At 32.7% G+C, this 17,920-nt stretch overlaps 3 protein-coding genes and 1 non-coding gene across 9 annotated transcripts in view; 3 read left to right on the top strand and 1 right to left on the bottom strand.

Annotated features, from left to right (window-relative positions):
• Positions 1 to 6,068, top strand: part of LOC126749349 (uncharacterized) — a 41,542-nt gene extending 35,474 nt beyond the window's left edge. For 2 of the 3 annotated variants that reach the window (XM_050459117.1, XM_050459046.1), the window contains 2 exons: positions 5,438 to 5,550; positions 5,612 to 6,068. In XM_050459117.1, coding sequence (XP_050315074.1) covers positions 5,438 to 5,550; positions 5,612 to 5,783 — 285 coding nt within the window. In that variant the 3' untranslated portion in view covers positions 5,784 to 6,068. The remainder of the gene's footprint in view (positions 1 to 5,437; positions 5,551 to 5,611) is intronic. The other variant, XR_007665090.1, reaches the window with a different exon arrangement.
• On the top strand, positions 582 to 743 carry LOC126746062 (U1 spliceosomal RNA). The gene has a single exon (XR_007663783.1). It is a non-coding gene; the product is annotated as a U1 spliceosomal RNA (small nuclear RNA).
• Positions 6,069 to 6,143: 75 nt separating the features above from the next.
• On the bottom strand, positions 6,144 to 13,572 carry LOC126749513 (putative ATP synthase subunit f, mitochondrial). Its single transcript, XM_050459249.1, has 4 exons — positions 13,374 to 13,572; positions 13,157 to 13,255; positions 6,338 to 6,454; positions 6,144 to 6,284 (listed from the first exon to the last, which is right to left on the bottom strand). The coding sequence occupies exons 1-4, from the start codon at positions 13,459 to 13,461 to the stop codon at positions 6,256 to 6,258; spliced, it is 333 nt and encodes a 110-aa protein (XP_050315206.1). The 5' UTR covers positions 13,462 to 13,572; the 3' UTR covers positions 6,144 to 6,255.
• Positions 13,573 to 14,781: 1,209 nt separating this feature from the next.
• Positions 14,782 to 17,920, top strand: part of LOC126750525 (nuclear distribution protein nudE-like 1-A) — a 31,219-nt gene continuing 28,080 nt past the window's right edge. For 3 of the 4 annotated variants that reach the window (XR_007665748.1, XM_050460185.1, XM_050460175.1), the window contains exons 1-3: positions 14,894 to 15,245; positions 15,305 to 15,458; positions 15,568 to 15,841. Coding sequence is in view for 3 of the 4 variants with exons in the window: in XM_050460185.1 (XP_050316142.1) it covers positions 15,154 to 15,245; positions 15,305 to 15,458; positions 15,568 to 15,841 (520 nt within the window). In the remaining variant the exon portion in view is untranslated. The other variant, XM_050460169.1, reaches the window with a different exon arrangement.

Raw genomic sequence — 17,920 nt, 5'->3', positions numbered from 1 at the left:
CCAGACAATCGATATTTGGTAATTCTAATTAGTCTGAATTATCAAAAAAAAAACAGTTTAGCATCGCATACCTACCTAGTTTTTCCCAGTTAAAAAACCCAAAACTTGCTTGCTAATTCATAAAATATTTGTTTCCGTATTAAGTAGATTTTGTAGCGACTTTTTAGCATTTGCGTAACATTATTAAAAATCCAAGATTAACGATAAATAATTGGACTTTCACCCTTACCGTCTAATTATTAACGATAAAGTGAAGAGCTTTTGAAGTGTTTTTTGTCAGTATTTATAATACGATAATTGTAAGTTGGCCTTGGATTTGACATATCATTTTCACGGCAACCTGTCAGTTTCTGATATAATTCGAGTTATTCAGACATTTTTCACTGTAATTATAAATTATATTTATAAGGAGCTCATGAGACTGGTCCTGTCTAACTGAAATTGGATGTGGCTCTTTTATTGATAAAAAGTGGGGCAACTAAAGTTTTGTAATTCCAATGATAGGTGGCGCCACAGCGAAGATCTTGCCGCAAAATGTTTGCGTTTTTATTTTAAATATGGAAGGATGAGCGTGACAAAGCATACTTACCTGGCGTAGAGGTTACCGTGATCAATAAGGCGGTTCCTCCGGAGTGAGGCCCTTCCATTGCACTACGGTTGGGCTGACCTCTGCGATTATCCCTAATGCGGATAACTCGGGCGCGTAATTTTTGGTAGTCGGGACTGCGTACGCGCTGTCCCGGATTTATTAATTGAAATATAGTTTAGAGCAGCACTAACAAATTTCCTATTCGAACTGTTACTACGTCGATGCTCGATAGGAATTTGCAGTTCAGCCAACTCGTTGAATGCCTTCTCCGCTGTTTGAGAACTGAGAAATTTCGCTAGATGCTAAAATACGGTGTTAAACGGTCCGTAGTAGCGTTTTCGTAATCCATTGAAAGCGTTTTCGAAATTGAATTACTTAATGGTAGTTACTAACTAGTTTCATGCGATTTCTAAGTTTATTTTTGGCTGAAATTGCTGCCATCTGCCATAGTAATTAAATTACGGATGTGCGATACTGAGGAAAATACCGGTATTTCGGATCGTATCATATCGTTTTAAAAGTACCGGTTGGTTACAATATCGACAAGTTCAGTACCGATATTTCAAGTACCGGTACGATTTAACTAAATATATACATTTTTTTTAAATGTTAAATTAGCGCGGACTGGTATGGTCAATACTGATATTTTTAGTATTATTTATTAACAGCATTTATTTCGAAATAACTACTAGTGAAAATTTGACATTTGTCGTCACTTAAATTAAAACCGAACAACAGAAAACATTAAAACGTAAGACAAAAATAATTATTCTAGAAATTGAAAAATAATTACAAATTCCAGTAACTTAATTCTAACGAATTTAAAAATAATAGCCTTGAAAGTCTCCAAGAAGTCTGTTACGGCATTCATCCATTATCGCATCAGCCTTTGAAAATAGGCGTTCAGAAAATGGGTTGCATCTGCCAACACTACGAATAAACATAAACAGAAGGAAACAGGAGTAAATCCGTGCTTCACTGCTTCATTCATATTAATTTATGTGGTATCTTTTTGATTAAATTAAATTTATTTTATAGCATTCTTTGATACGGGATACGATAGGTACTGCATAAAACTCAAACGGATCGGACCGTATCGTACGTTAAACTACCGGTACAAAATATCGAGTATCGGAAGAAAAAATACCGGTACTCGAGAAAATCGTATCGTATCGCACATCCTTACGATAGTCTTTAATTGATTTTCAAAGAGGTAACATCTTTTATCGATATAATCCTCCAGCTTATCGGTGAATAACATTAAATTTTGAGTTTGGTGTAACAATTTTATTGTACCAATGAGGTCAGTAAATTTGGATATAATTGGATTAATATTGGTTTTAAAAAACAAATATAACCATAATTGAAGTCATCTGAGTACATTTCATGTAACAAATCCGCAGTTTAACATTTATCGTTACTTAATTTAGCTGTTAAAAGTGAGTTTTTAACTCTAACCACTGAGTATGTATGCGACTAACAGCTGGCTCAATAGACAACCATCTAGTTGGTAGTTGCATTATCTTAAGAGGTTCAGCACCGTCATTAATTGTTTTATACAATTCATTATATATAATAATTGTCTCAAGGAGGATAGGTTTCACGAATTAAAAATTCTAAATTTCGTGGCAGTTCTTTTGTTGCAGGTGATCAGCCAGCTGTAATGAAGGGCATATACAGCGCATTAAAATAATATTGGGATTATAGGCCAATAACTTTTTATAAACGCCATATTGTTTACAGCTGCATTATCTCTGTTCCTAGGCCACGTAAATTTTTAAATTATAATTTCTTAACATACCCAAAAGCAAAATCCCGTCTGCGTTACCAGAATCCAATTCTCCTAGTCCCAAGCCAGTTGAAATAATTTTATTGCTTTTTGCGCTAAAATATATAATAGATATACCCAAATATTTAGTAAAAGAAATATCATTGGACTCATCAATTAATATGCTATAAGGTAGATCTCCAACATCCTCTGTAAGCTCATTATACGGAAATAAGGTGCAATTACATTATTGTTATTACTTCAGAACATTTGTTCCGTTGCATTTGCAATTGTTCAGCTTCAAAACCTAAAAAAGATTACAATAAATGAACGTATTTTTATTATGTAACACTTAAAAAACCTTTAAATGACGATTTACAAGTAGGAATCGAGTGTTCGATACTTAATATTGAAGAATGACATGCAATATATATATTGCTAGTTTTCCTCGGCCTTTTTTACTGAGTCTAGTTGACTTTCTGGCTTAAAAGGCAATTTGGTATTCCCCAAAACAATCGCTGTGTTGTTCTTATGCCTTTTGCTATTTATATGAGTATTAGGTATACATTTATTATAACAAACTTTTCAGTTCAAGAAATGTGTTATAATTTACCAGAGAACTGCATTGCCTATATATTTTCTGAGCCTTCCTCTTACTTAAAATTAAATCTTTCAACGCTCGGTCATGTCACTTAGGAAATGTTAGAGACTTACATCTAATCTTCGGTACATTACAATCAATCACAGATGATGAAATCTCAGCGGAGGTACTCCGGAAATTGCCTGACAAAACCTTGGAAACTCTTTCAGTATGTGCCAATGAATCTTGGCTACAAGGTGTTTTTCCTTTTTGCCTGAAATCTGCAACCATGATCCCTTTATACAAGTGATTCGGGCGAGCCAGCCAACTTTCGTTTGATTTCTTTACTACCTACAAAGTCATCGAAAAGCTGGTTAAAAGAAGGATGTGTAATTTTCTTCAATCATTTAATTTAATAACTTTTAAACAGTATAGGTCTTTAGGAGGCCAGGAGTATTCATGATGCTGTCTACAGTTTTCTTGAGGGTGTATATTTTGGATTGGTTGGTGGCGGCAGTATTCTGTGATCTATCCAAGGCTTTCGATTCTGTAGATCACCGAATACTGCTGTTAAAGCTCGAAAGATATGTCTTTCGAGGCCTGGCTCTTTCCTGGTTTCGATCTTATCTTGATTGCCGTTATCAACATGTGGTGTGCTCGCGAGCAAAGTCCTCATCATTGGAAATTAACTGTGGTGTCCCACAGTTTTGTTCCTGCTGTATATTAATGATCTTATTCAATTGACTATATCTGGTTACTTCACCATTTTTGCCGACGATACTTCAATACCATTGCTCTTTAACATTTTCATTAATGATATAGCTACATGTTTTAAAAATAGTGCCTTTTTATTGCATCCAGACTCCCAAAGACCAAATTTTGTTACAGAATGACCTGAATAGCCTAAATGATTGGTCTGTCAACAATAACTTATTCTTAAACATAAAGAAATGTAATTATATTAGTTTTCACAAAAGAAGTAAAAAAGTTGTAACATCATACAATATAGAGGGAAGCCCTGTTCAATATTCTGATACAATCAAGGATCTTGGCATTTATTTTGACGATCATTTAAATTTTAATATGCATATTAATAATATAGTGGTTAGGTTCTCCAGGGTTCTCGGTTTTGTTCTGCGTAACTGTAGAGAGCTATCAGTCGAGACCTGTAAGAGAGTGTACATGTCTTTGGTGGTTTCTTTATTGGAGTATGGCTCAATGATATGGTCCCCCTATTACATGAACAGCTGTCTGGCTCTTGAAAAGATCTAGAATAAGTTTTTAAGATTTTGTCTATTTAAATTAAATTTGGAAATACCGAACGATCATGTTTATGATAATGCACGGGAAGTGGCTGTGACAACATTGAGAGAAAGACGTATTCGTGGTGATTTAACCTTTGTATTTAAGCTTCTTAATGGTTTGATTGTATGTCCCGACCTTCTCGGTAGAATTAGCTTCAATGTTTCCTCAAGACAGTTGAGACGAAACCGACTATTTGCTTTGCCTTTTCACGGTACCAACTATGCCACTCACTCCCCTATCGAAAGAACCTTAAATATTATCAACCATGAGGATATTGAGATTGTGGGCATTGGCTTGTCTAGTTTTAGGAATTAAATTAGAGAGATTGTGTAAACTCTTCTGTTGATTTTATGTTGGTTTGCTTGTAAAAACATATTTGTATTTTAGCTATTTTACGTTATGGTTAGGTGTAACTATTGATTTGTAATTTTTTTTTGTAATGGGGTTGATCCCGTCTATTAAATAAATAAATACTCTGGCAGGACATGGAGATTGGGCGGCTGAAGCGAACAATAGTTGTGGTCTAATTAAGACTCATTTGATGGGACTAAAATGTGATCTCACGGATTTACTTTTTAATGGAAATCTTCTTCCTCAGGTTCCTGTGACTAGGTTCTTGGGAATCCTTATTGGCTATGATCTGCGTTTGGAAGAGCATATCCTGGCTTTAAGTAGGTGACTCTCTTCGGGATGCTTTGCAGTGAGGAAAATTAAGGAGAAATTGGGTCACCAACTGGCTAGAGGCGGTATTTTTCATATGTATATTCAGGGTCTTTTAAATATCCTCTTCACTACTGAAAAAAGGGCAGATTCATTGTAAATGTTCCTCAAAGAGAATCCTGCAGAACGCACTTTGTGAAACAGAAGATCTTGACATGACTTGATATATTTTGAGTATCATATATCATGCTTTGTTAACAACACAACAAAAATGTATATTTTTTTAAACAATAAAGCACTTTTTGACTTTGACAAATATAACAAATCATAAAATAATTGCACAGAACACTCAATATTTGTCCAATGGTGATCTTTTCCCTATATTATTTTTTTACATTTGACCTTCCTAGGTTCATTTATTTAAGGTTCACAGACTCGGTCTATGGTCCTTCAGAATATTATATACTTTTAGATAGTTTATTTTTCTACATATCTTGGGAAAAAACTGTTTTTGATTCCCTTTTTGTCTTTTTAGATTGTTCAAATTTACTTAGAAAACTTCCAACGAAGAAATAACTTCGACGAGAAAAAATGGAAAAGGTTCTTCAATAAGCACATCTCTTATAAACTATTCTTTGCCCATATCAGGTAAACAAGTTATTGGTATGTCGGTTTTATAAGGAATCATTACATATAATGTATATTTTAGGTCGAATGAACGTCCCTTAAAAGTACAACTGGAGACATTAAAAGGCGTAGATATCGGACCCACTTTAGTAAAAGAACAATTAGCCGAGCCCAGAACTATGGATAGCTATTTAAGTGATGACCCGCTAAATAAAAAAAATGTGCCCTCTTACTTTTATTTAGACATGGAATGATTATTAAGTTTGTTATTGGGCAATGATATAGAATATTATTACATAAATCACCTTATATGTGTTCAATTTAAAAGTAATGAGTTGATTTAATGTATTCGGTTTGTTTCAACTTTATCTGTGCTGAAAAATTACATGTTTAAGATCACTATTGTTTATATGTAAGTACAAAATTTTCCAACTTTAGTTTTATAATATTAATTTAACAATTTAGGTAAATATTTGTCTGTTAGTCTTAATTATGTGTATACTTTGCATCAATTAAATATAACTTTTGTTACAAAAGTTTCACTGCCCCCAAATTTTTTTTATTCTTACCTACAAACTATATGTCCTTATGGTGTAAAACTGTATAAATAAGTATTGAAGCAAAATGAATAACTATATATTACCATATTATCGCAAGAATTTAAAAAAAAAAGAAACATTCAATGTTTTATTAAACTGCTACAACTGCTCTCCAACTAAATCAGCATTAGTGGTACTTGTAATTCCTGTGCTGAGCTACAAAACACAAAAAATAAGATTTATCGCAGAAAAACACCAAAATCACTTACAGATCCTGTGGTAATTCAAGAAATAGAATGTGCCCATGGCACCAAACAGAACTTGTAAAAATGGGGCAATTCCAGCCCTCTTGGGTTGTACATATTTATGGCTCCATCTCCAGTAAGCTGAGTAAAAAAAAATATTATAAAAAGAGGTATAAGGTGTATTTTAAATATCGATGGCTTAAACTGTAAACCGGCTAACTCCACTTTTAACGATTTTGAGATTTTGGCGCCAACCTGTAAAGGACATCTTACTACATCATATATTAAAGCAGCTAACTCCCAAAAATTATTACTTTCTTGTAAATCGCGCCGCACGTATACCAGCTATCTCCATTATAGCAAATATCAACATTGCAAAGCGTCTAACTCCCGGCTTAACGGTCATATTCCATGTTATTTTACTATGACTATGCACGTGGCTTGATCGCTCTCGTTTTAGCTCGTATGTATGTTAAAAATTGCAAGTTATTATAAATTAAAAGTAATTTAATTACTTTGTGTTTGCCGGGTAAGTGTTTTGTTATCATTTTAGTAAATTTTCTCTCTGATCCTAGCTTCTATTGAAGGTTTTTTTAGATTACATGGAGCTCTTTTGTATAATATAAAACCTTTGCTCCAAGTAATTTACATTGGATATAGCCGTTTTTCTAGTTACTACTTTTTTTAAATTTTAATTAAGTAAGGGTCGATTTTACAATTGTCAATATTATTTTATACAAAGCGTGTCAATTGGGTCTTAAAATTAATTTATAAAATAATATTTTCAAAAATTGCTCTTTTTATTAACGCTCATTATTATCCTTAATATTTTTAAATATTTTAACGTCAAATATATACAGTTTATAAAATTACAAAAAACGACCTTCGGCGGAAGGCCAACCTTTTTCTTGCTGATCAAAACCAACACCACCGAAATAAAGAAGGCCGAGGTGCTCTGACGTCACTAAAGTAATACGTCACGCAAAGAAGGCGAAGAAATTCGCTACCGCCTTCCCCCTTCAAATCTTATAATGGAACGACCCATTTCTCGTTCCTTTGCCCGAGCCTCGGTGCCAAATCAACCGCAATATCATTGAAAATATATTTGGCGTAATACTTATTGACCGCGACATCTGTGGTTATTATAACCACATTGTGGCAACAATGCGGACTCTTTTACACTTTACACATTATCCCGTTAGAAGGGTGTTTGTTGTTGTTGACAACTTGTATTATTTCTACAGGTGAATATAACAGGTGTTTAGGTGCCGGTTTCGGTGTTATTGTGTTGTTATATAAATTAAATATTGTATAATCTGACTGCCGTTCGCAATTATGCCTAATAAGTGTTGTGTACCGGGTTGCAAAGGCAATTACGATGCCGAACATACTCGGCACATGTTTCAATTTCCGAAGGATGATAAACTGTGTAAAAAAAAGTGGCTAAGAATGATTCCTAGAGACAATTTTAAACCTACCCAGTATAGTAGGGTTTGTGACGCACATTTTGCCAAAGAAAATATAATTTGGGTGACAACATATTTTGATGAAAAGGCAGGCAAGACTTTACAAGTTCCATTGAAATATCCCAAACTTCAACAAGGTACAATCCCTGTAAAGTTCCCTAATTGTCCCTCATATATTTCAAAGTCTATACCAGTTATTAGGAAAAGTAGAGATGAAAAGAAAATTGAAATTGAACAACAAAATTTGTCCCTAGCAATTCAAAACAGTATTGATGAATTTTCAGCCTATCAAAAAACTATAACTTTTCAAAATTTCCAAGAATTTTTACCTATTTTTAATGCAATGGTACTGCCTAATGATTGGCTAAAATCTGTTAATACCCAAAATGATATTATATTGTATAAATTAAAATACTCACCTGCACCAATCATAACATACTCTCTTATTATAAACCAACATTTAAAACTAGAAACTTATTTATATGGTCAAGACATAGTATTGCAGATAAATAAATTTAAAACTCCATTCACTATAAGTAATATTAACGATTTATCAGATTTGTTAAATGAAATTAATAAATTAAATTCAGAAAATCAAATAGAAAACAATAATGAAATTAATTCACAGGAAAAAACAAATATTATAAACCAGATTTGCAATATGTTGGAGTCTATTAAATGTGAAGATTTTAATAAAACATTATCTTTCATATCCGAACAATTAAAATTATTAATATTACCTAAAGAAAGATATCGTTACTCGCCTGACACAATAATTTTTTGCTCTATATTAAATACAATAAGTGCACATTCCTACAGGTATTTAAGGGGGTTTGGACATTTAACATTGCCACATCCAGATTCCTTAAAAAACATTTGTAACTCTTTTTTGTCAGACCCTTGCGTTGAAGAAAGACAATCATTTCTTACATATGCAAAAAATGCATTTAAGTATGTCAAAGAAAATGAAACATATATGATTTTGCTTATGGATGAAATACATATAAAGCCATATCTTGATTATAAAGGGGGGAATATTGTCGGTACTGCAATTAACAATAGCACTTTGGCAAATTCTGCATTTACCTTTATGCTAAATGGTTTGTGTTCAAATTTTAAGGAGGTCATCCACATTGCACCGATAGCTAAAATTAATCATGAATTACTGTTCTCTTTCATTAAATCAATAATTGTTGGGCTAGAAGACATTGGCTATAAAATTTTTTGTGTTATAAGTGACAATAATGCTATTAACAGTAAGCTATGAGTAATTTTTGCACAAAAAAACAATTAAGCATTGTATATCCTCATCCTGTAGAGGACAAAAGACCACTTTTTTATTTATTTGACTCTGTACATTTACTTAAATGTATAAAAAATAACTGGATGAACATTAAACCTAATAAAATATTAACATTTCCTGATTTTGACACTTTTGGTTTAAAATATGCCTCATTCCAAGCTTTAATTGAGCTCCATAATACTGAGAATAACAAGTTATTAAAACATGGTTATAGCTTAACTCTGAAATCTCTGTTTCCTACAAATTTTGAAAAACAAAACGTAACATTAGCTTTAAAAGTTTTTAATCCTTTTGTAATTCAAGCACTTTTGGAGCAAAGATTAAGAACTCAAAGGACACTGCCACTTTTCTTTACATAATTTTAACCTGGTGGAAAATAGTTAATGTTAAAACGCCATATAAAGGGAAGCGGCTTAATGATATTTATCAAGAACCTATAACATGTAATTCTGTAAAATCTAATGATCCTAAAATAAAATTTTTAAATCAAATGCTGCTCTGGTTGGAAGCTTGGAAAAATACAGAAACATTTTCAACAAAATTAACAAATCAGACACATATAGCTCTTCATCACACTATTTATGGCATGTTAGAGGTAATAACATATTGTTTTGAAGAATTAAAAATGAAATATGTTTTATTAGGAAAATTTCAGACTGATCCACTTGAAAATAGATTTGGAAAATACAGGCAAATGGCAGGAGGCCAATATAATATCTCTATTCGTCAACTATATGAAAGTGAAAAAAAACTCAGAATTCAAGCATTAATGTCTTTAAAATCGACTTGTTTTGGGCCTCTTAAAATAAATTCGTTTTATGACAATGATGAAGGAAATGATACCGATAATACGACTTGTGTAAGTGACAGCCAATCAGGTTGGTTTAGTCCTACTATATCTATAAACGAACATGATATTGAAAATGTCAAAGAAGAAATGCCAGTAATTGCCTATTTAGGAGGGTATTGTTGCTATATTCTTTTAAAAAAAACTAAATGTGACATATGTAAAGAAAATTTAACTTTTAAAGATGACCTTCAAATTGATGATAATCATACTCTTATTAAAAATTTGACAAGAGGGTGTCTTAAATTTCCTAAAGATTATATAAGTAACATTGTTTTATATGAATATATTATTTTTAATCAAATTTTACAAAACTCTGAAGATGACTTCCTAACGATTCATAATAAAAAAAAGTTTTTAGCAATGACCACATTGGAATATCTTAAGAACAATAATTTTCTAGACAGCTTTCCAAAATGTTTAATTCATAGTAGTGAAACTAATGTAAAAATTATTATTAATTCTGTTACCAATACCCTTTTAAAAAATTACTGTGGCAAAAAAAATGATCGACTTGGGAAAGGCAGTAAAAGGAAATTAGATACACTAACTTCTTAAATTTGCTTAAATAACACCCCCGCCAATTTATGACATGAATTTTTGAAGTTTCAAATCTGATAAAAAAAATACAAAAAAAACCAAAAAATACAAAAAAAAGATGAAATATGAACATACTAGTTAAGATAGGTAATACCTACAATTAATTAATAATACTAAGTATTATTTTTGATATTAGTATGAGCCCCAAATACTATATACAACCCTCGATACAAATAATTTTTTAAAAATTTCAACCCTCGTTTCAACTCTTATTTTTGCAATTACCCTTATCGAAATGAAGATAATTTATTTTTAATAATTAGTTTGTTTGCATTCCTTATGAATTGTTTTTTTTATTTTGTCAAAGCCAAATATTTTTTTTTGTCAAAGAATAAAAACCATCCCTTATTTTCTACCCCTTTTTCAGAACCAATATTACTCAAAAGATATCCTAACTAATAGTTTATAGGAATGCAACATGTGTACCAAATTTCAAATTAATATCTTAACTTCTTCGAAAGTTATCGAGGCAATACACAGGTTATGAGGTTATTCCAGAGACAGATAAAGACACAATTATTTGCCTAAATTAGGTTTTTACACGTCTTAACACCCATACTCGTTAAAAAACATTCTACTTTAAATATAACGGCCGATATTATCCTAAATACACGTCCTTATCGCTACCGAGATTCATAAACGTGTGCAAAGCATTTGCCTTCTTGTGATGACGTCACAGCGAAGCCCCGCGGCCTTCTTTATTTCGGTGGTGTTGTAAAAACACGTTATTATAGTAGCCGTCATCGATAATATTCTATTTTGGTCACCTGTCAAAAGAAATAACTTTTCATCTGTCAAACAATATAAATAGCAAATGGATGGCATTATTTGACAGATGGAAAGCTGGTATTTTGGCAGGTAACCGAAATAAATTATCGGTGACGGCTACTGTACTTTAAATGTTTTTTTTTAGATTTTTTATTCTAAAAATGAGCTCCCGCACAAAGAAAATCATGGCCCTAGCTAAACAAGACACTCAAAATAAGCAGGTGACGTTGATTGACCGTTTGGAAAATGAGCCAGATTTTATAAACTCGCTATCAATTGAATTCATTGATGACCAAAATATGACCCAAAATGATATAATTAATATTCCCTTCTTTTGAGTTCGAATCAGAAGAGTCATCTATTGGAGAAAGATCGGGGTTAACTTTAGGGCAAACATACTATGTCTTAGACAAACTTGAAAATAATTCTACAATGATTATCGATGATCAATCTTCTACATTTTCAATGGCTGAGATGGACAATTTTCAACCTGATGATTTTCCTAACATTAATTTTAGTAAACATACCCCAGAGGGTCAACCTATAGAGCATAAAGATAATGACGTAGAAAAGCAGCCTCAATTCAGTTTGTCCAATACTGACACGACAATCAATGATAAGTTAGGTAGCAAAATTGACGACAGCGAAGCTTCTTTCGAAGATAATATTAGTGATGAGAGTGTTTACGCACCGCGTTTAGTAGATTATTCTGAAAGCTCCGATAGCTCCGATTTTGAAACTGAGATTGAGGTTTCCAAAAGAAAACGAAGAAAGAGGTGTCAGGTAGACAAGAAAACATGGGTTTATGAGAAGAACCGAAAAAATAGAGAAAAAGGTTTAAAATATTTTGGTAGAAAGCAGCACAATGATACTTGGGATAATAGGGTTCCAAAACCTCCCAGAATCCTTAAGGAGAGGTGCACGTGCAAGTCACAAACAGGAAAAACATTAAGATGTTTTCTTATAACAGAACAGGACAGACGAAATATATTTAAGAAATTTTGGGAAATGAATTGGGGCGAAAAAAAATTTTTGTTGACAGCTTGATACAGATTATACCCACCAAAAGGCCTAGAGATAGAAAACATGAATTAATCTCAAGAAGAAATTCTTCTGTAATTTACAACTTGAGAACGGAGGAAGAATTGGTCAGGGTATGTAAAACCCTATTTCTAAACACATTATGCATAGGGAAATGGTGTGTTCTAAATTGGAAAGAGTCAGCAAAAATTAAGACAACAGATTCAAAACCAAAAAGAAAATATAAACAGTATAGCAACTACTTCTGCATTATCTAAAAATAAATCATTTAAAAAGGAAAATGAAGCTATGTGTGAATTCCTAAACTCTTTACCGACAATGGAGTCACACTATTGTAGGAAATCAACAGAAAAAAAATATCTTTGGACTGACTGGTCATCTAAAAAATCGATCTATGATGTAAAATGTAAAATGGTGTATTGAACATAATGTAAAAGCCCTATCCGTGTGTACATTTAACAATGCTTTTGATGTTAAAAATTTTGGGTTATACCAACCAAAAAAGGATCAATGTTCGATCGGTTTTTCACATAAACTAGGACAGGTCGACGATGAGCAGAAGTACAATTTACATATTAAAATGAAAGAAGAAGCCAGGAAAGAAAAAGAGTTGGATAAAGAAATGAACTTTTGACAAAAAATAAAAAACAAAAAACCTTATATGTTGTCAAAAAAAATCTTTTGAATTGTAACTTTTATAATAATCCTCGTTTATTTATTTTTATTCTAGACTCTTAAAATTTGTTTTATGATCCTCCTGTAAAATTTAGTTTTTCGGAGTTAGCCGGGTTGCAGCCTAAGCCGTCGATATGTCTTACCCCTGCTGACAGCGGAAACAAGAGCCCTAGGGTTTTTGTTGCGGCGAGCGAGCCACCCTCCAATCTCCCCCAGTTTCACTTGACCAAACGGAACGTCAGCTAAATAACGTTAAAAAATGGTTACTTTAGTGCATTCAATTAAACATGAAAAAAAAAGTTTCTAAAGCCCAGTTATGTAACATGCAATAACGCAGGTTATCTAACGGGGTTTTTTTACCTTTGCCATAGTAGCGGGCGGGATCGTACGGTCCATGCACCTTGGGGTTGTATTCGGGGGGGTAGTCTCCAAAGCCCCAGCTTGCCATTATCGGTTATAAATAATTTTTTTTTTGTGTAAGTGTAAAAATTCCTAATTCACTAGGGTGAGGATACCGAAAAATGGCTCACTGACAGCTCGGTTGATTTGACAGCTGTCAATACTTGACACATATCACCATTGACAGCTCTTCTTCTTCTTCAGTGACCTATTAAGTTCGGTTTAAACAATAACCGATTCTGTTTTCTAAACGTCAAATGTCAAAGATATTGAAATAAGTGCGGGAAAAAATAAAAACAATCAACAAATTATTTCCTTATCAAAAATGATACATTATGGCTAATAAGTTTACATATATATTATTATATTACATATATATATTACATATATATAATTGTCCTTTTTTTCAACACAAATTATGTATGCATTACGTGTTAGAACAAGAAACCGAAAAATGTATGCCATACCTTAAATGGAATTCAATCAATGCAAAATATGCTTGTTTAGTCGTACCTTTATCTAACTCATTGGGGATTATCCTATAATTACAAAGCAGTTTGATGCAAGTTTCCTACCACCCACCCTTCCAACAAGTTTTAATTAGAGGCAGGTCATTAATAACAATTTTTGCCAGGATGTGCTCATCCATATCACTTCACAAGACAGTAGCATCATCAGCGAACGAAGTAAACATCGCCGAAATCATGTCAATTAACATAAAACAAAAATAAAATTAGGAGGTACATCATCATTCAAGTGCATTATTTCTTCTGACTTCTAAGAACAAAAGGAAGTTGAAACATGATAATTTTAAATACTCTTTGTCACTCAATCAATGGGCACTTTTGAGATTTCACCGTTAATTCACCGGTTGAATCAACCGGTTAACCAAAAAATTTTCGGTAGTCTCAGGTTGCCGTTCGGTAACATTCGGAAAAGCTTCGGTTGATTTTCTTAGAATTTGTTGGACAGTTGGCAGCTTTAATAATATCAATTTCTATTTATATTTTAAAATTTTTTAATGTAAACCAAACAAACAATGGTAGCATTTTCTATGAAAAGATTGAAAGGTTGGCACTGTTTTGATGTTTAAGAAACTAAAAACCAAACAAAAACGACCCAGTTCTATTCTAAGAGTCTCAGTTTGTGGCTTTTACACCCGGTACCTATTAACAATACCTATACCTATAAACAGTACGGAAAAAATACAAAACTACGAAGAATCTATTTGACCGAGATTCCACCTTAAAATCCCGGTTAATCCGATACCTCGCCGGTCGCAACCAGCTGATTTTACGGTTATCCACCGGTGAATTCTGAAAAGCGCCCTATTTAATTAAAAAAAAAAGACAACTATGACAGGTGACAGTTGGTAACTGTCAAACTGTAAATAATGGCGTAGCAGCAAAACGTCTGGTGAAACGTCAAAAAAAAATTACGTCCGAAAACATACCAAAAATCTTGTTTTTCTAGTAAGTGATTCTTATCGAATTAATTAATTTTATCATTATCAACTTATCGGGCATAAATTGACGTTTACCTAAATAGGATAAACGCGCGAATCTAATAGGGACAAAGCGGTGAAGGTCCCGGGGAAAGTGACTCATGTTTACACCGTTTGACATTAGATTTTACCTACATTCTGAACAAAAAAAACTACTTTCAAAGGTTCCCAAGCATTAATTTTCAGTACAAATATCTTATTGTGCAGATTTGAACTGGAACACGTCCATCCGGGAAAATGTCTACAGCCGTAGAGCCACCTCCACACTTTGATAATAAAGATGAAGAAATCAACTACTGGAAGAATCTTGCCTATGATTATTTGGAACAGTATGTTTTTAGCCCCTAATAACTTACATATTTACATAACATTTTTTTGCTTGTTTTAGGTTAAAACAGGCACAGAGGGACTCTGATGAATTTATCATTGAGTCAAAGCAGCTTGAGAAAGAATATGAAGGTACTATAGAACAAAATGAGAAAAAAATTAGGGAGCTCAGTATTAGCAATAACCGGACACAGAATGAAATTGATGCATTAAGGGCAAGTACCATTTTACAGAATAATTTTCTATTTTTTTGCAGTCTAACCTGCTATTGTACTTAAAGTACAATGATTTGTATTGCAGTGATAAAGCTAATATTTCCTGCAGGTTAAACTAGATATTTGCTATAAAGAAATGAACAACCAAAGAACTGAAATCGATGCATTAAAAGCTGACAAGGAGCAACTACATAGGAAAATTATAGAAGTAGAAAAGAAAAATGATGAATTAGAAGGATCCAGAAGAATTATTGAAGAAAGCATGGCAGGGTTTGAGCAAGCATTAAATTCCGCCTTAGAAAAAAATGCAATATTAGAAAATGAAGTGGACGAGAAAGAGTGTCTTAAAGAGAAACTGCAGAGGCTCGCTGATGAAGCTAGAGGTACATTTTTTAACACTATAGTTTAATTTAGTTCAAAAGTTATATATTATACATCAAATGATTAATGACATTGGGACAATAAATTATTTTTAATCATAAAATATAAAAATATACAAATATGAGGAAATGCCAATAAAAACAGGTTTGTCACCCAATTACAGGAAAAAAAAAAATAAAATTACCAAAATATGTATAAAAGTGAAAAATCACTAGCTACTAGAAAGACTCTGCATACCATATTTACTTTATATTTTTTATAATGGACCTTAAACTGTCAACAAAAAATATCGAACTGTTCATGTAAATTATTATTAATATAATTCTGACACATTATATTAATAGGGGGTTTAAACAAAATATTAGTCCTAGCGGGATTTACATAAAATAATCTAAAACGCCTAGAGTTTATTCTTGGTACCTGAAAATTTAATCCGGCCAAAAGGGTGGGACAGTCAATCTTGTTATGAATATGGTTATATCGTCACTGTCCAGGCAAAATATCTTATGCGCCATTTTAGTAATTTTACAGGAAGCGCAAAAAACATTTATTTTTCATTATTTTTTTGTTGTGAAGGATGTATGGGAAAGAGGTATTGTTTTATTATTTTAAAGCCAATTTCCAAAAACTATTAATATTATGGTGAATAAAGGTCGCTTATGATATTTTAAAAATGCATTTTGGGAATTCCATGGAGCTTAAGATATTTTTAATGTTGCTTGTATCAAAATAACTTGCGAATTATTTTTATAATATTGTAAGCACCAAATTAAAATAATTAGGTTTTATTATTTAGTTGTGTGTTTCTTCAGTACAGAAATAAATAAAACAAAGCAATAAAAGTAGCAAAAATTAAAGCAAATGACCGACTCATTCAATCTTCAAGTAATCCTGGTCGCACTATGTGGCAAGTCATAAATAAATCTTGTGGCAATAAAACTGGAAGGGTTAGAGATTGTAGTCTTACAGCGAATGATTTTAACAACTTCTTTTTGGGTGTAGGTCAGGGTATCATGTCAGGAATGCCAATTTAAAATATTGATCCAATATCATTGATTCCCAAACATGATATTGTTTTTTCTTTCAATGAAGTATCCTATAACAAAGTCCGTGATATTATCTCCAGCCTCAAAAATAAAAATAGTAAGGATATTTTTGGTCTAAATGTTAAAATATTAAAATCAATTACAAATGAAATTATTGTTCCACTTACAAATTTAATCAATTTGTGCCTTAAAGAATCATGCTTTCCATCTGTTTTAAAGGAGGCACTTGTAATTCCTTTGTTTAAGAAGGGTGATTGCAATAAACCAGATAATTACAGGCCTATATCTCTTTTACCAATTGTGTCCAAGATTTTAGAGAGGTGTCTAGCTGAACAGATTGTGGACTTCTTTGAAAAAAAACAACTTATTTAGCAAATGTCAATTTGGTTTTCGTAAAGACAAAAGTACAGTTCTGGGCGTCTTGGATTTGGTTTCAGATATTCTTGAAGGTTTTCAAAATTTTCAATATGACACAGTTCTTTGCTGCGACCTGAGTAAAGCTTTTGATTGCGTCGACCATGGGATCCTTCTTGGAAAGCTCAAAGCCTATAATTTTAATCCATCAAGCATTCAACTTATGAAATCTTACCTTGAGGGCAGGTGTCAGTCTGTGAGTTTTGCTGGGGTGGCGTTGGTAATAGGCGATATTACAATGGGTGTGCCTCAGGGGTCAATTCTGGGACCCATTCTTTTTTTAATATATATCAATGATCTTCCACTAATTAGTGAATATGCAAAATTTACCCTCTTTGCCGATGACACCACAGTATCCTTTCGGGCTGACACTCTGGGTGCTTCCCTGGAGGGATCCCTGGTGGCGCGGGAAGGAGTTGAAAGCTGGTTCTGCAGCAATCGGCTTCTCATGAACTCAGATAAGACACTTAAAATCATTTTCTCTATGAGGGAACTTGGGCAGGTGGAGTCTGCTGACACAGCTAAATTCCTAGGAGTCACACTAGACCAACGTTTACATTGGGGTCATCACATCAACCAACTGACTTTAAAGCTAAACAAAGCTGCCTATCTAATAAGAGG

Source organism: Anthonomus grandis, chromosome 1 (assembly GCF_022605725.1).
Source record: "Anthonomus grandis grandis chromosome 1, icAntGran1.3, whole genome shotgun sequence".
Lineage (NCBI taxonomy): Eukaryota > Metazoa > Arthropoda > Insecta > Coleoptera > Curculionidae > Anthonomus > Anthonomus grandis.
Note: the sequence above shows the minus strand (reverse complement) of the source record. Positions and strands in the feature narration are given on the sequence as shown.